The sequence below is a fragment of the Jaculus jaculus genome, chromosome 11, assembly GCF_020740685.1.
Source record: "Jaculus jaculus isolate mJacJac1 chromosome 11, mJacJac1.mat.Y.cur, whole genome shotgun sequence".
NCBI lineage: Eukaryota > Metazoa > Chordata > Mammalia > Rodentia > Dipodidae > Jaculus > Jaculus jaculus.
Window position 1 is genome coordinate 82,034,782 of NC_059112.1, and position 18,831 is coordinate 82,053,612.

Here is an 18,831-nt window from a genome sequence, read left to right on the forward strand (position 1 = left end):
CAGTGGTGGTCAGAATGTCTGTCTTCCCATCCAACAGAGCCTTTTACTGTCACTTTTTTGTCATTTCCCCCTTTACCAAATTCAGCAAAGGGGTGAATTCACTAAAATACTCTCCTAACTGGTCTCCCTGTGTCTACCGGGACCCTATACCATCATCTCCACCCAGCAACCAAAGCGGTCCCTCCATTTTGTGGGTCAGATCCCATCATTGCACCTTCGAAATCCTCAGGTGATTTTGCAACTTCATTCAGGGTAAAAGCTGAGATCTTTCCAAATGGCTTGTATAGCCATGAGGGATCTAGGCCCTGGGTCTCTCCTGAGTCTCCGACTTCCTCTCACTCAATTTCAACCACAGTGGCTCATCATTTTGGTTTCTTATTTTATTTTATTTTATTTTTTTCTTCTCAGAAAATAGCAGAGCTAGAATGCCCTTCTACGGGTTATCCAGAACAGAACTCGCTTACCCTGCCCACTCTACTTATCACTGTGTCTTACTTGGGTCAGGCTACAATAGCAAAGCCCCTGTGACTATGTGACTAACAGAAATTTCTCAGCATCCTGGAGGCTACATGAGGAGGTTCTGGTGAGGGTCACCTTCTGTTTGCAAACTACTGGCTTCTTGAGAAGAGAGTGAAAAAGCTCTCTGTGTTGCTCTTGTAAGGGCACTCATATCATTCATAAGAGACCCACATTCACAACCTAATCACTTCCCCAAAGGTTTCCCTTTGTAGTCTGGAGGAATAGGTAAGTCGTAGAGGACTTGCCTACCAAGCTCAAGACTTCAGGTTGCCCCCTAGAACCCTAAATAAGCCTTACTTCCCAATCTGTCATGGAGAGGGAGCTTAGGGTCTTGGTCAGGTTTCACCGTATACACTGGGGAGAATGTTCTAAACATTCAATTCTTAGCACCCTACAGTCTGACCCGTACTCCCCTTCTTGCTCTCCCTGCCAGCCCCTGCTATAACAGGCACTTACCAGCTTCCAGAATCTTCTGTAATTGTCTTATTCATCATGCTTATTGCTTATGATCTGCAGCAAGAATGTAAGCTGCATTGAATTATGAACTTTAATCACTTATTTGCTGATGTGTCGTGAGTGCTTAGGAAAGTATCTTACACCTAGTTGCATGTTTGATATACATACATATGTATGTCGGATGGATGCATGAATGAATGAATGGTGACAACTATGTAAATGAGCACTTACATATCCCTGGTTCTCAGCAGCCACATCATTTCTGCAGGAAGACCAACTGGCCAAGATGAGAACCAGCAGTGACTCATATGCAAAGTATACTTCCCAACCTCTCCTCAGCCCATAAAAAATGCAAAGAAGGCTTCCTGCTTTCCTCAAATGCCAACTTTAAGACAGACTGAAGATTATTTTTTTGGTGGGGGTGCAGTGGAAGAAACCAACGTCAGTGCCTTCAGATTCTGAGATCAAAGTAAATTGTCACATTTCACACAATCTGCATTGTATTCCCCTATCGTCCTTCAGAGAAGTTTGAGATCTAGAAAAGTCAATGACCTTCATTGAGACTCAGCGAAAGATTGACAATAAATTGTCTTTTCAGTTAAAAAAAAAAAAAAGTAGGGCTTAGGGCCTAGGGAAATATCTCAGTAGGTAAAGGGCTTGCCACACAAACAGGAAAACCTGAGTTCAGATCCCCAGAACCCATGTAAAAGCTGAGAGTGTGGTGGCATATGCCTGTAATCCCACAGAGGGATGAGGGGGCAAAAGAACCCCTGGGGCTTGCCTGCTAGCAAGTCTAAATGGACAGTGTGGTCCAGGTTCAATGAGAGACCCAGACTCAAAAAACAAGGTGGACAGTGACAGAAGAACAGAACCAAGGCTGGGGAGATAGCTTAGCGGCTAAGGCACTTGCCTGCAAAGCCTAAGGACCCATGTTTGACTCTCCAGATCCCATATAAGCTACACGCACAAAGTGATGCAAGAGAGCAAGGTCACACATGCCCACAAGGTGGCATGAGCATCTGGAGTTTGATTGCAGTGGCTGGAGGCCCTGGCATGCCAATTCCCTTTCTCTGTCTCTCCCCACCCCAGCTGTTGTGTATTAAAAAAACAAAAAAAAAAAGGCCAGTCTATTGGACTTGTCTCAAAAAACAATTTAAAAAAGAAGACACCAACATCAACTGCTAACCTTTGCATGCACCCGCATATACACGATGGCCACGTACCTGGATGGGGAGAAAGTCCAGGGCTTAGGATAAAGGTGAAAACTGGTTGTCTGTTTGACTACTCCTCTCCTCCCTCAATCATAGTTTGTAAATAAATACTCAAATCCAAGAAAATTCACCCATCCTATTTATTTACTCTCCTAAAAGGATTGGCAGGTGACTCATCTAGAAACAGCTGCATTGCCTCAAGCAAGGAGCTGGGAAGTGCTTCAAAAGCTACATTCATGTTTGCATTTAATTAGAACTACAGCCCTGACCACAGACTGCATAAAAATTGCTATGCCTCATCTATTGTGAATGATGCCGCAATGAACTAGTGTGGCTGTGAAGATATCTCTTGGACATACTGATTTCATTCCTTTTGGCTACATACTGGAAATGGAACAGTTGGTTGATATGGTAGCTCTAGTTTGGATTTTTTTATTTTAATTTTGAATGACCACCATAGCGTTTTCCACAATGGCTGTACTAATTGGCATTCCCACCAACAATGTTCAAAAGCTCACTTTTCTCCACAGTCTAACCAACATAACACACAGTGTTTTAAAAACTATATTTTCCCTTTATTTGCAAGCAGAGAGTGATAGAGAGAAGAGAGACAGAGAGATAATGGGCACTATGGCCTCCAGCCACTGTAAAGGAACCCCAGAAGCAAGCACCATTGTGCATCTGGCTTTATATGGGTAATGGGGAATTGAACCCGGGTTGTTAGAGTGCTTGCACTTTAACTGCTGAGCCATCTCTCCCGTTCCATTATACAATTTTTGTTTGTTAATTAAACTTCATTAAAAATGGAGAGGATTCAAGCTAGGAGCTGGGGATAGAGCTCAGTGATAGAGCACTTGCCCAGCCCGCTCAAGGCAACGGGCTCGATCCCAAGCACTGAAACAAGGATAACTGGTTCCCTTCCACGTTATGGAGACTGGAAGGGAGCAAAGAGCGTTGGTGAGGAACTGCGGATGTACAGCTATCATTCTCTACATGTCATCTGTTGCAGGCCACAGGGTCGCTGCTGAAATGCTGGATTCTTGACAATGTACAAGTCCTTGGGAAACACACACACAGGCCTTCCAGCTCATGCCAGCTCTTCGTTTTCTACAGAGCCTGTATGTAGGTCCCAGGGAAGCTGCATTTCAGAAAGTACCAGAAGAAACCAAGTTTGAGCCAATGAGACCATTGTATCCATGAGTAAATGCCTGTTGTTACGCAGAACCTTCCAAGAGATGAAGAGGACAGAGATATACAATGTATAATCCTAGCTCTTATCATTATGAGGAGCTAGGACAATCCAACAAAAGATACTAATTTACAAAAAGAAGAAGCACTGGTCCTAATACCATGCCCAAGAAAAATACAAGGGGGAAAAGCCAGTTTTAAAGTTAAAAACAAATGTTTCAAAAGTTAAATTACTAAAATTTTCAGCAAGAAGTAAATGACTTTACCACTGTATGAGTTTTCTGCCTCTAAGTACTGAATGCACAATACCAAATGAAATGAACATCCTATTAGTTTTTGAGCTAGCATTATCATAACTTTTTTTTGGTCACCAGTTGCAGTCACTGGATACAATTTGTCTTCTCAGTTGGACTGTACATGTCTTATGCATTAACATAGTAATTTCGATCCAAGACTGATCTTTTTGAGAAATTTCCATGAAATACTCATTACTATAGCCACACAGGTTAGCACAGTTGCTGGTATTTAGCAGGCACCTGATTAAGAGTGAGTTTTGTGTATTATACATATACCATGGCCTCCGGAGGATGAGCACAATAGTAAGTGGCTAAGAGGGTATTCCAGAGTCATTAATCCAACAGCATCTCACGAGATGAACAAAGGCTTAAGAGACGTAGGGGAGGAAATCAAGCAGTTTAGGGCCTGCACAAGGAGAAGAATTAAAAAAATTGGTAAGGAATGCCAATCACTTCTAATGCTATCACATCAACATGGAGGTATAAAACTGCTGAAGGATTGCATGAATAAAAAAGAAAACTTTCCAGTGGCAGAAATCAAAATGTGAAAAGACAATCTGAACTGTGCGCATCAGGGGTAATGATGGGACTAAAAATGCTGGATTGTTTTTGGTGGGACAGTCATTCAGAATGTTCTCATAGACTGTCTATGATACAGGATGAGGGCATAGGCACAGGGAGTTTAGGGAAGGAAACGACCTTTGCAGAACCCTTTACAATGCTACCAGATACTTTGTTATGGGTTTTGCTTATTAAGAGTTGAAAGTTAGGGGCTGGAGAAATGGCTCAGCAGTTAAAGGTGCTTGCTTGCAAAGGCTGACTGCCTAGGTTTGTTTGATTCCTTAGCACCTGTGTAAAGCCAGAAGCACAAAATGGCATATTGTCTGGAGTTTATTTGCAGTAGAAGGAGGCTCTTGTGTGCCCATCCTCTCTCTCTCTTCTTATGAATAAATAAATAAAGACATTTAAAGAGGAGTTTATCTTTCTGTATCAGAGTCATCTACATGTCAGTGCTGCTTAAGGAGAAAGAATGAAGAGCTCAGCGAGTGCCCAGATCCACTACCAACTACATAGGCCATGGGACAGTTGACTCTGCCTCCCTATGAGCTGAGTTTCATCACCTTAAACTACTAATGCTGTCCTTTGCAAATTGGAATGAATGATATGAGACAAACATTAAATAGCATGGTGCCTAAAATATAATAACTGCCGAAAGATTGTGTGAGAAGAAAAAACAGGAATTAGCAGCTGGCTTTGGGGATGGTCCGCAGTAAGGAATAGAACAAAGATTTACAGATAATGAAAAGATGGAAAGGTATTCAAGAAGGTGGGGCGAAGCTTTGAAGAAATAAGGTTATGGAAATCATGGGGTAAAGGTTTCAAATAGTTGCTTCAACTCTAGTCAAGAGGATGGAGAAATTTTGTGCTAAGTATTCCATGCTCCATATAATAAAACCATATTTGTACAGTACTACCTACCCATAGTTGGTCATCCATGCCTGGAGGGTTCTTTTTGATAAAAGCACCATAGTATGTTGCAATATTCCTGTGATGAGAATATTTCTTCAACATGTTAATTTCTTGTTTGATTTCTTCCTCTTCATCCTGTATTAGGACAAAAGATAATATTCATGAAGACCCATCATTATGAGGAAAACTCCATTCTTCAATACCATTTATATCAACAACATAATAATCAGTCTTTCCCAAGAAGTTTTTGGCCATGGACCTGAAAGGGATAACGATGAGAATTGACTAAAGTAAAAATAATTACAACACACACAGTGGTAGACAAAAAGGGTCATCTGGTTTTTATTTTTTTTATTTTTATTTTTTTTTAAATTACTTATTTATTTATTTGAGAGCGATAGACACAGAGAGAAAGACAGATAGAGGGAGAGAGAGAGAATGGGCGCGCCAGGGCTTTCAGCCTCTGCAAACGAACTCCAGACGCGTGCGCCCCCTTGTGCATCTGGCTAAGGTGGGACCTGGGGAACCGAGCCTCGAACCGGGGTTCTTAGGCTTCACAGGCAAGCGCATAACCGCTAAGCCATCTCTCCAGCCCTGGTTTTTATTTTTTATAGCTAACAAATGTAGCATACTACCAGCTGGGGGGAGAGAAGAAATCAAACCTCTCCCCATGGAGAACAAGATGGTCAGGCTATGAGATGAAAGCCACACTTGGCATCAGGGAACTGGGTCTGTCTGTCCTGTTTCTATCACTGGTCATATCCACACTAGGAAAGTGAAAGGGAAAAACAGGCTCTCAGATTTAAATTTTGTTAGGTTCATTTCCTTTGAAGTCTACTTTTATTGAAGTCCCCGACTGAAGCCAATGAAAGACAGGCAAGGGAGCAAGGGAAGTTCCCCGGATCTGAGGGAGTTCACAAAGCAGGAGTACCCACATCACCTTCAGGAAACTAAACATGAAAAGAAAAGACAGAAATGCAGTGTGGACATGAAAAGAGACAACTCTCTTACTGAGTCAGTTTCCTGATATGCAAGTTTCATTCATTTAGTTGCTACTTGGAGTCTACCAGCTTGAGTCTCACGTTACTGGCAGAGTGCGTGTGTGAGTTCTCCCAGAATTTCAATTTATTGATATGTTACACATCAGTTGCACTGCAAGTGTGTTTTAGTTTTGAGGTTGATGGAAAAGTTTCTTTTCCAAAATAGTGGGAGGTGTGACTTTAAGTACAGACTATCTTTGAGTGCAGGATGTTGCATTATCATAACCTGAGAGACAGGTGTGTCCTCTGCCTCTTCCCCCTTGTAGCCTCCTTCAGGTGCCGCTGTATTAATCTCTCTGTCTGTTCACATGAGTTTTAGACATCATGAAAGATAGGGTTTAACGGACATCTCCCAAGAACATAGTCCCTGATTTTCACAGGCGATGTTAAGTCTTTTCTTATCCCCGCCCCCCGCAACTCTTCTTCACACTGAACGGAGGTATGTGCCATACAGTACTGTGGTTGTTCTGATAAATGACTCTCTACTCCATAGATTTAACTTTCCTGCTGTTGTTTGTTTGTGTGTGTGTGTGTGTGTGTGTGTGTGTGTGTGTGTGTGTACACATGCTATGGTGTAAGCATAGATTTGAGAAGAAACCTCAGACAGGGTGTCCATCCTGCTACCTTGATTGACATAGGGTCTTTTTGTTATTTGCTGCTGAGAACAGCAGACTAGCTGACCCACGAGGTTTGGGATCCTTCTGACTCACCTCCCACTGCTGTCGGCACTGTGGGATTACAGACACCTGGGCCACCGTGTGTGTCTGGCTTTACGAGGGTCCTGGAGTTCTATGGCCATCAGGCTTGCAAGACAAGTGCTTTAACCAAGGAGCCATCTCCCAGCCTCTGGGGTTTGGTCTTTATAATATCCCTCACACCCAGCAAAATGCCTGGGAAGCAGCATGAATAATTCATATCTACAATAGGCCCAATGCTAAGAGCAGCATGGGAGAGGAGAAGAAACAGATAAAAAGAGAAAGGGGAAAAATAAAATGCTGACATTTCCTGACCATGCAGAAATAAGTTTTTAGTGCAAACAATCCTGAAAATGTGCAAACCCAGAGGAGCTAAAGCGTATTACACGTTGCGAGGCTGAACGCCATTGAAGACCAGGTGGTCTCAAGACAGAAAATGCAGCTGGGGTGCTGAGCTAAGGAGATGCATGCGATTTGCAACAGTGGGGAAGGGAGCCGGGGTGGGGGTGTGCGGGGCTGGGCTGGTATCTGAGGAAGGGATGGGATGTTGCAACCGCTGCCCAAGGTGTTCTTTCCCGCAGCTCTTTCCAGCCACCAGCAGAAAGAGGCCACACGTTTGCCGCAGGTCTCCGACGACAGACAGTAACCTTCACCCACCTTCAACCTGCTGACGGGTTTCTTCAGTGCACCTCAAAGGGCACATTTCGGTGAATATTAGCTGTTTTCAACTGTGTAGAGTCAAATACTTGTGGATGGGGGTGGGATGTGCGTGGAGGTACTTTAGAGAAGCTTAACTAGAAGGGGAGAAAATCATTCTGAGGGTTTCTCTGGGCAACCCAGTCCTGCAAGCTGCTTCTGCTAAAAAGGCAACTATGTGTAGGTAGTGCCAGGCACTGTGAGGTCATGGGTATCCAGGCCATTTTGGATCTAGAAGAGTGCATTGTAAAGGGTCCTACCCTCCCTTTGGCTCTTACACAAGACCATCATAATAGGAGGAAAAGATGATGACATCAAAATAAAAGAGACTGATTGAGGGGAGAGGGGATATGATAGAGAGTGGAAGTGTTAAGGGGAAAGTGAGGGAGGAAGGAATTATCATGCTTTATATATCTATAATTATGGAAGTTGTCGATAATTTATAAAAGACAGTCATTAGCTCTGGGGACTTCACCCTTGGATGCTTGGCAGGAGAAGGAGGCCAAGATGGCGAGTGAGATATCCAAAGCTCAGGTTGCCCAGCCTGGAGGCAACACCATCTTCAAGAAGATCATACGCAAGGAAATCCCGGCCAAGATCATCTTCGAGGATGACCGGTGTCTTGCCTTGCACAACATTTCCCCTCAAGCATCAACACATTTTCTGGTGGTGCGCAAGAAACCAATAGCCCAGATTTCTGTAGCAGAAGCTGATGATGAAAGTCTTCTTGGGCAGTTAATGATTGCTGGCAAGAAATAAGCTGCTGATCTCGGCCTGAAGAGGGGTTATGGACTGGTGTTGAATGAAGGAGCTGATGGGGGCCAGTCTGCTTATCACATCCATCTCTATGTTCTCGGAGGTTGGCAGATGAATTGGCCTCCTGGTTAAGATTGTTTGGCATAATATTCCCTCCTCTAGGTAATGAATAAGTTTGCAGGTTCCAATATGTTAAGTGACACACTTATTTCTGCCTGTATTTGGAGAGAGACAGATTTAAAAAACCCCTATGCCTAATAAAAGACAGTGTTGCATGGTTTAAGAAGTAATTAAAAAAGAAAGAAAATAAATAACTAAATAAAAAGACAAAGGCATCTATGTGGCATAATAAAAGCAATGATTTTCCATGGGCAATGGGTGTCGTGGTTCCCGCCAGCAGTGAGAACTCAGGTTAGGTTCCCCAAGGGTTTGCTTCCTCATTCTTGGGTCCTCAGGAAGTGCTTGGGTGATAGGCTTTAAACAGGCCTAACATATCATTAATCAAATAAGACCTCATGGAAACATTAAATCACAGTGTCCTTCAAGATGTAATTCTCAAAAAAAAAAAAAAAAAAAAAGAATTATGCCCATCACTGTGATGCAAGGGAAACAGAAATCTTCTACCAGGAAAGCATATGAATTTAGGACCAGAAGAATGAGTTGGACAGGTTGGGGGCTATTTTGAATTCTAGCTCCACCTTTTTTTTGTGCTGCAAGATCTCAAAAAAGTAATCTTTTCTAGATCCCGAGTTTTCTCAACTATCTTGAAATCCAGATATTACAAGCCTGTGGTTTTTGTGTTCAGTAAATGAGAGATATGAAAATTGTAAAGTATACTATAAAATAAATGTTACTATTAATCTTTTCAACCCCAAACAATCAATAAATAACAAGGCTAAGAGGGCAGGATTGCATATCACTTCGAATTTTAAGCTTAAGTTGTATTATTTCCAAACATAGTTATGGAAGTCTGGGTCACTGGGCTGCAGCTGCAACGTATAACCTTTATCTTGACCTTCCGTGGTCTTGTAAGGAAACATGCAATTTATTATAGCTTCAGGGTTACTGATTATTGAGAGTTCTAGTCTAGGGCATTGACGGCCCTAAGTAAGTCAGCAAAACAGAAAGGGAGCCTATGACAACTGGTGACAAGGGCTTATTTAACGATGCCACATGCTGTCGAGCCTTATGACGTGGTCCAGTGAGACAGACAAGGCTTCCAAAAAGACCAAGAGCATGATTGAGATTACAACTCCACAAGGTCACTTTAAGAGGAGGGTCAGTCTCTATTTTGTAAATTAACCCCTTTTATATCCCAAGTATTATGCACAGGGAGGCTAATCACTTTTGGATCATACCAAAAATATCATGGCACCAAATGGCTTCTACTTTAAAAAGAGAGCAATTTAATAAGCTGACTCTAGTACTTTGGATCAAAGGGTTAGAGGTTCACAAATGAACATCACCGTCGAATGCAAACCCTTTACGTCCTCATCATTTTAGTTTTAGGGGTATAGACAGTAGCCCCAGGATTTGCCCCTCCTCTTCCTCCCTCTCTCCTTTTATCCCTTCTTTTGGTTTTAAATGATCTCTTAAACATGTGAGTATACATACACAGCAAACCCAGTATCTGAGCCATGCACTCAGCATTCAAGCACGTGTGCAGAGACACAGACATGCATAAGCCACTGGAGGGGTTGAATCTGAAAGAACAGGCGCTGAGATGTGCATGGAGCGGGAGGGTTAGCTGGTTGATTTGTAGTAGCAGAGAAGCCTGCCAAGTTGTACATGCAGTACAGAGTTGCATCACGGGAAACAGTCCCAAAGGTGAGGGCATTACAGACACAAAAGGCATTTGTTTCTCTCTCTCTCTCTCTCTCTCTTTTTTTTTTTTTGTTAAAAAGCTTTCACCATGTACTTTATCTACCTGAACAAAAAACAGAAGTCCCAAGGTGCCTCTATTATGGAGGAGCCAGGCTTTACTTAACCCTCTCCCACCACTGCCAACCTGCTAAGTAAGGACTATCCACATAGCTGTCACTTTCTCATGGTATGGAGAAACACCTTTCTGCCCACCCTGTTAGACGGATTTTGTCTTAAATTTTTCCTTGGCATTGTGTACACTCTTTGAAAGCAAATCAGCCCTTTGATTACAGTTGCTACTTAACTGTTATGTCTTCTGCTCTTGTTGGAGTGTTACGATTTCAGGAGGCAGTGCCTTGTCTGTCCTGCTTGCTGTTGCCATTCAGTATACATAGCACCTTTCTACATTAACTGAGGACTATAGCTTTGAGGTTCAAAGGATGGAATTAAATTGCTCAAGCTGAAATGGTCACTCCACCATAAAACAGCCAAGCTACACTGAGCAAGATATTTCATACATCTGGTTCGCAGGTATGAAGTGGCTTCTTCTTTTTTTTTTTTTTTTTTTTGAGGTAGGGTCTCACTCTGGTCCAGGCTGACCTGGAATTAACTCTGTAGTCTCAGGGTGGCCTTGAACTCACGGCGATCCTCCTACCTCTGCCTCCCGAGCGCTGGGATTAAAGGCGTGCGCCACCACGCCCGGCTTGAAGTGGCTTCTTTTTGTTAAGTGATTGAGGAAAGCAAATTAATTAATATATGCAAGGCATTTGAAGGAATTATGGAACATAGTCACTCTATCACGGTTAGTGTCTACTGCTATTATTATATGAATGTGTGTGTGTGTGTGTGTGTGTGTGTGTGTGTGTGTGTGTGTGTTTGTATTTATATGACTGCATATGAGTGTGGATGCTTTGGGCACATGTGTACACATGCATGTGAAGGCCAGAGGTTGGCATTGGGTGTCTTCTATTTATTTTCACCTTACTTATTGAGACACCATCTCTCATTTGAACCCAGAGCTCACCAGTTGGGCTAGTCTAACTAGCCAGCTTGCCTCAGTGTATGGCATTTACATGGGTGTGAGGGATCTAAACTCAGGTCCTAATGCTTGCATGCCAAGCACTTTACTTAATTGAGCCATCTCCCCAGCTCTTCACTATTATATAAAAATGTAACTAGACAAACACCTAAGGCCCAAATCAGTTTTGAACACAGTATAATGATATAGAATTGGATTCTCCTACCTAGCATCTTTCCCACCTATTTCTATAATAGCTCTTGGGATTTTCTTTGAGGTATAAACCCTCCCAATTCTCCAGCACTATGATAAGTTTGAGAGCCAGGCATCCAACCCTGACCTGGCTGAAAAGAATCAGAGATTAATTAAAGGATGGAGGCATGACCCAAGAGAGGCTACTGGCATTCAGACTGGCATTTTCACTGAGACTCATAATCATGAAGGAATTAGAACATGAATCTGGCATTGCTGACAGGAAGAAAGCTGAGCCCAGAGGCAGGCAGAGACTAACTTCCCCATCATGCCATGGAAGCACCTGGACCCAGATGAGATTTCTTGTTTAATTGTGTTTTTATTTTATTTTTTTGGAGTGTGTGTATAGAGGATTTGTGGTATGCAATGTGATGGGATATATATGTAGTATATGCATGTGTGTGCAGATGCACATGTGCATGGGAGGCCAGAGAAGAATATCAAGCATCCTCCTCTTTCCACTCATTGCATGTTTCCTTGACACAGAGTTTCTTACTCAACCCAGTGCTGCCACTTCTGCTTTTTCTTCCCCCAGTCAAAAAGCCCCAGTGAATCTCAAGTCTCCTTCCCCCATAAGGCTGGGGTTTTAGACATGAATGGACATGCCCAATTCTTTATGCAGGTGCCAGTGAATCAAACTTGGGCAGTTTCAGGCCCTCATGCTTGTATAGCAAGTGCTCTTAATCACTGAGCCATGTCCCCTCTGTTGAGATTTGAGTGTCTCTATTTTAGTCTACAAGCAACAATAAATTTCCCTTTCAGTTTCCTTCAATGTGAATAGGGATTTGTTACTACAACCCCAAATTCCCTGAATAATATAATCATGACTAGTCAGTGTTAAAGTGAAAGCTTATAACATTGTATTTCACTCAATCCTGTTTGCAGTTTTGGGTGTTATTATAAAATGATTAGTTTACACTAGAAAATTTTACTCCAGTGGAAATGAGGAATATTTAAAGGTTATTAAGGAACCCTAGAAAAGAGATCCCACACAAGCAAAGCCCTGTCTCTGACACTAGTGGTATCCCTTGAGGAACTTAGAGAAAAGGCAGATTTGGAAGCCATACTCTGAAATTCTACAGCACACCCAGGAATCTGCATATGTCTTGTGGACAACATATGGCCACTGATGGTCCTCAAAACCTGGCAGTCCACTTGGAGAAACATGACTCTAGATGGTCATTTCCTCTTGTAGGTACATCTAGGAGCACAAATCCAGTTGGGGAAGGAATCCCTACAAAGCAATGAAAGGGAGAGTTTCCATAATGATTTTGGTATTTGAATGAACATTAAAGATCAGGACCAAATGTAAGCTGTAATTCTGAAGCCAATTTGGCAAAATTTAAAATGCCTCAGCTCTAAAACTGGAAGGATATAGGCACTGTATCTGCTTCTCTTTGCGACTGTTTTCTATAAAAAGGAAGCAGTACAGAATAAAAACAAGAATTTAAAAATTAATTTCAAGTTTATAGCCTCATCAATTTCATTACAATAAACTATAGTAGCTTCACAGTGGGTCACAGCATATAATCAACAAAGACAACCTTTGAGAATTCAACTCCATTTTTAACAGAGCAGCTATCATGAGCACAATTATAATAATTGGTAAGAATTGCTTGCTGCATTCCATAGTACACAAAAGACAACGGGACAAAATGGAATAGTGTTTCCAAAGGCAGCATACTGAGTTTCACAAAGGAAATCTTATGTTGACTATGATATGGAGGGGATGATGCAGTCCTCATCTGATACCATACCAGATGCCAGGGCAACAAGAAAACCATTTCCTGCTGTGGGTCCATGTCTGCTTTTGTGGAGAACCAGTGGCTAAGTAATGTCAGTACTGTGACTAAACCACAGAACCCTGTCCAGCTCTTCTGGAAATGGGCTCTCCGAGACCACTGAACTCAAACACTACACAGCATGCATTGTATCTGATGGGATGGCATTCCTAGCCACAAGCATCTATCTGTACCAGCCTTGAGACCACTGAGGAAAAAAAAAAATTCTCCATCATTTTTCAAAAAATATTTCCCCAAGAAATCCAATTCAGAAAGGCCAACTGATGTTCCTTAACTTGGAAGTCTATACGCTGGAATAAATGCTGAGGATCAGTGGATCAGTGGATAAAGTACTTGTTTCACAAGCTTGAGTAGCTGAGTTTGAATCCCCAGTCCTCATGTCAAAGCTGGGAGTGGTGGCGGGCTTCTGTAGCCAACCCCAGTACACTGAAAGCAAGAAGAGAGGTGGAGACAGCAGGATTTCTGAGGCTCTAATAAACCAACTTGCCTGATGGACGCAGTGGTGAACAGTGACTGACTGGCACCTTTAAATTGTCTTCTGATGTTTACATGTTGTACAATACACATACACACACACTACAAAATGAGTGAGTGAATAATATTAAATAACTGTACAACTTTTTCAATCCCAAGCAAGATGGCTAACAATTTAAAGCCTCACTCAGAAAACCAGAAGCTGAAGAGTAACAGTGAATGTCTGCTCTCAAGTCACATTGTGCATATCCACAAACCACTTGCTGTACCAGCGCTCATGATGCTAGTGGAACTCAACCACAGTTCTGCAGAGCCACGCAACAAACCCATCTACACGGATGTCATGGACTCTGTCTGCAGCCCTTAATTGTTAAATCGCCAAGGGCATATTATCATGCAGAGGTCTGGCTCAATTCCAGGATGACATCTTTGAATTGTCTCCATCAAAATGGCAGAATGAATTCTGATTTGTTCTGTGGTTGGAGCTTTGTTAAGAGTCTCCCCATTTACTCTGGGGTTCTAGATAGAGGGTCGCATAACCAGACTCTGATTTTTGTGTCAGACTCTGCTAATTCACTATCCCAATATCCACTCCATCTTCATTTCCAACTTGCAGAACCTGTATTTTTAACTGGCTTCATAGTAGATAAGAAAGTACAATCCATAGCTTCTGTTGCAGCTAGATATAGCCAGTGAAAGCAGAAGTGGTGATGTACACAGAGAAAAAAAAAATTGCTTGGAGGTCCTCTCCTTATGCTTTTGTGTGTGATCCATGGAAATATGTAATGGCCATGAGCCATGAAGTGATCCTAATAGGTAGGGATGCTGAGTGCTAATGACAGAGCAGAAAGATAAAACCATCTGCTATCCTATCACACTTGTGCCACACATCCATTGACCATCAACTGCTAGAATCCTTTCAATATGAAAGAGCAAGGCATTTCTATGATGCTGAATCCTCTGCTGCAAGTGGTAAAGCCCAACTCTACTTTACAGAATCCACATGCATTCTTTAGTTGATGCCAAATGACTTAATAAACTACTGTACATTATCTGTTTGAACTGGGCTGTATTCACTGTTTTTAGCCACTAAAACTGGAATAGTGTGTTTAAAACAAGCAAAAAGAAGCTGATGTCACTCAACTGGTTATGAACATATTGGAACAAGGTTTTGCTTTTATTAATTAAACTTTTTCAGTGGGAATTAAAGTGGAATTTAGACAATAAAAAAGAATAAATGAGTTAGTAAAGTATATGCTGTAAGTGAAAATTAGTAAAACTGGTGTCATGATAGATCATTCAACATGCTTATCTACAAGTAACACGCCAGGGCTTCAAGGCTGATATGCAGACCTACTGTGTGTATATATATATATATATATATATATATATATATATATATATAATTTATCTCTATCTTGGTTCTTGATACTTTTTTGTGATTCATTCATTCTATGCCTGTTTCTATTCTGTGTTCCACTTCTGGGCCAAATGGAGACTTTGGTCTTTTAGCTTTTATGTATAGCAGACTGACATCTTAGAAGAATTCCCAGGACAATAGAACATTACTAGCATGCTTTTGATGTCCAGTGAAACCTTTCAAGTCTGATTTCCATTCTCTCCTCTTGAAAAGGTATTAAAATATTTTTAAAGGGTCCCAGTGAAAGGATTGAAAGCATTAGATTGTATTTAAAATGAAAAGTCTATTCTTCAAACTGCTTTTGATCAGCCTGGCAGAAATTTGGTTCAATGTTGCTCTACACTCAATAAGAATTTGTGGTTATGTGATTATTCGGTCAAAAATATTTTGTTTTGCAGAATATTCATGTTGAGTATCCTACTAGGATTTGGGAGATGTCCAAGCTCTTGTTTACTTTTGTGTTAGGAAGATCACTGGGGGAACTTTTAAGACCCATCTCTTCCATGTAATCTCAATATAATTCTTTTAATACCTTGCAATCCTTCCTGTGCCTTCATATGCAAATATCCACAGTTATGTTTATGTAAATTATCAACACACATTATTCACTCTAACAACCTAAGGCAGGGTATTAGTGTTGAATTTAATTAGTGATTTTTCCATGGTTTTCTCAGTCAGCTCCTGGCAGTTTCTTACTTTTCAATGTGAAGAAACATAGGGAAAATATTAAATATTTAGGAAGATTGCTTTTTTGGAAAATAATCTTTTATCTACTACTTATTTCTTTGTAATAAGGAGATATTGAAATGATAAGATAAAGGCACCTTACCCCTGTGACATCCATGACCTTAATGGCTGCCAGCTGGCCCGTTTTGACATGACGACCCTATAAGGAAAAGCAAATGTAAGAAGATTTAGCTGAAATTAACAATATTAGTTCCAACCCTATAAAAACAATTGCCTAGTACTTTACTATGTTAGTGGCTAGATAGACTGACACAAAAATTAAATGCTTTGAAGATCCAATTCTAGTTAGTGTTTATTTTATAAGTCTTTTTTTTGGATATATTTTCAAAAAGGCTGTCAAGTTAAAATATGCAAGACTGAGAAATTTGGTTCTCCTTTTCTCAAAGGATTGCATGACAGGTAGATTTATGTGGAAGGGGAGAGAAACATACATGGAGGGAACATACACACACACACACACACACACACACACACACACACACACAGAGAGAGAGAGAGAGAGAGAGAGAGAGAGAGAGAGAGAGAGAGAGAATGTCTGGACAGGCTAGGGCCTTCTGTCACTGTAAATAAACTCCAGATACATGCGCCACTTTATGTATCTTATATGGGTACTGTGGAATCAAACCCAGACCATCGGGCCTTGCAAAGAAGTGCCTTTAACCCCTGAACCATCTCTCTACCCCTTTATAATTCTGAAAATATTTTGTATTGTGGGCTGTAGATGTTTATTGGTAAAGCTTGCACGAAACCAACAAAATCAACTGGATATAACTGCTCTAATTTATCTGAGCTTGTTGACTTATCTTTAAAGGGAGCCTTGAAGTGAAATACTTAATCCAAGTTGTGGTCAGGGAGATAGGGCTAACCCCCTCCCCCCCACCCAGGTGGGCCTCCTTGGCTTTCAGAATTACAGTAAAGCAGTCATCACACAGTGAAACCAGAAGAGACCGGGTCATGGACAGGATGCAACCCTAGAAGAGGTTTTCCTTTGCCTGTCCTTGAGGAAAGTTAATATGTACAGCAGACTCTCGGACACTAGCAATGACCATCCTGTTACTTCTAAATGCATTTTCCTATATCTCCCCAAACACATCTTCTACAAATTGAGTATTTCTTTTCAAGAAAGCTTGCAACTAGAAGGTTTCCGGATTTTTATTTCAAATTTTAGAATATTTGCACCTACATAAAGGTATTTTGGGTGCAGACTCAAATTTAAACACAATACCCTTTTGTGTTTTCTATACCACGTACATTCATGCTTGAAGGTAAACTTATGCAATATTTTTATTGTGCTTGAGTCTTGACTGCAATCTATCATACAAAGTCAGATGTGAATTTTGCTACTGTATGAAATTTTATTGGTACTCCAACAGGATTTGGTATTTGATTTTTCCATTAAGAATGTTCGGTCATGCTGCCGGGGGCATATTCAAATTTCAGATCAGCTCAGTATAGCTCCCATTATAATCTTAAATCTTTTTTGAATTTTCTTATATTTCTTTACTTATTTGAGAGAGAGAGATTGGGAGAGAGAGAGAAGGAATGGACATGCCATGGCCTCCAGCTTCTGTAAACGATCTGCAGATGCATGTGCCACCTTGTGGATCAGGCTTATGTGGGCTCTGTGGAATTGAACCTGTGTCTTTCGATTCACAGGCAAGCACGGTAACTGCTAAGCCATCACTCCAGCCCTTAAACAAATCTTTGGAGCCTCAGTTTTCTCATCTGAGAAATGGAGAACCAAATACCTAACTCGCAGCACCTCACTGAAGATGAAAAGAGACATGCTGGGATGTGCCTGGCGTATTTTTGCTGCCAGCATACACCTGCTGTCATTACTTATGACCCTGTCTTGCTGTGGACTTTTACTCCTTTGCTTAGCGAAGGCAGAGGACTGTGCCCCTTGGTACTTCTGCACCTGGACTAGTGAGTACCTACCCACAGATGGCGTGGGAGGTGTGTACATTACCAAAGCAGGGAGAGAGGCTATTGATGATACTGTGGCTGGGAAATGGTGTTTGGTTTAGTGTGATTTAGATCTAGTGGATGAATTTTGGAAAAACATGCTAGCTTGGTGGAGTCTACTTGTATATGCATTTGTGTGTACGTGCGTGTACGGTGCATGTGTGTGGGTGTGGGTGCACACACACACACACACACACATCACATCACATATGTAGAAGTCAGTTAGGGTCTTTCTTTTGTTTGCTGCTGTAAACACCAGATTAGTTGGCCTGTGAGCTTTGGAATTCTCTTGTCTCTGCTTCCCACTGCCATAGCATGTTGGGATGAAGGAGACACATGTGATACTGGCATCTGGCTGCATGTGGGTTCTTGAGCTCCAAACTCTTGTCTAAAGGCTTGAACAGAAAGTACTTTTAACCACAGAGCCATCTCCCCAGGCCCCTTGCCAATTAAAAAAAATAATCAAACACATCATTGGACCAATGTTCTAACTGAAATCTATTGTATGTTTATCCTCTTGAATCTTTCCCCTTTCTCAGCTCCTCTTCTTTTCTATCAACCTTCATCTTCCTCTTTCTGCTTTCCTTTCCTTAAACTCCTCAGCATCTAAATCTACTGGCTCTGGTTCTAATCTTGCTGCATACCCTCTTTTCACCCCTCATTCAAATTTTTTTCTTTCCTTTTTTTTTTTTTCTTCATCACTTGGGAAATAGAACAAATGATGGTAATGCAGACATGCAATATGGTCACAGGCACTACCTTTCAGGTTTATCTCAACTTACAGGTAATTCGAGGAAAGGGTTGTATGGGATTGAGCAAAGAGCCTCTAACCAGAATTCTAAGGGGCCTGGTTCTCATATAGACTCTATGGACACTAGGTTCCCCTGGGCTCCTGGTTTCCCATTGGGAGAATGTATGGAGCCTGTGGTCAGTGGGAGTAGGGCTTGCCACTGGTAACTCCTT

General features: G+C 41.6%; 1 protein-coding gene and 1 pseudogene across 2 annotated transcripts in view; one reads left to right on the plus strand and one right to left on the minus strand.

The window, feature by feature from the left end:
• The window catches only part of Tnik (TRAF2 and NCK interacting kinase), a 429,300-nt gene that overhangs the window by 160,100 nt on the left and 250,369 nt on the right, over positions 1-18,831 (minus strand). For both annotated transcript variants that reach the window (XM_004652342.2, XM_004652341.2), the window contains exons 3-4: positions 15,986-16,042; positions 5,150-5,275 (exon numbers count right to left, since the gene is read on the minus strand). In XM_004652342.2, the coding sequence (XP_004652399.1) occupies positions 5,150-5,275; positions 15,986-16,042 (183 nt within the window). The remainder of the gene's footprint in view (positions 1-5,149; positions 5,276-15,985; positions 16,043-18,831) is intronic.
• Positions 8,079-8,459, plus strand: LOC101595992 (annotated as a pseudogene).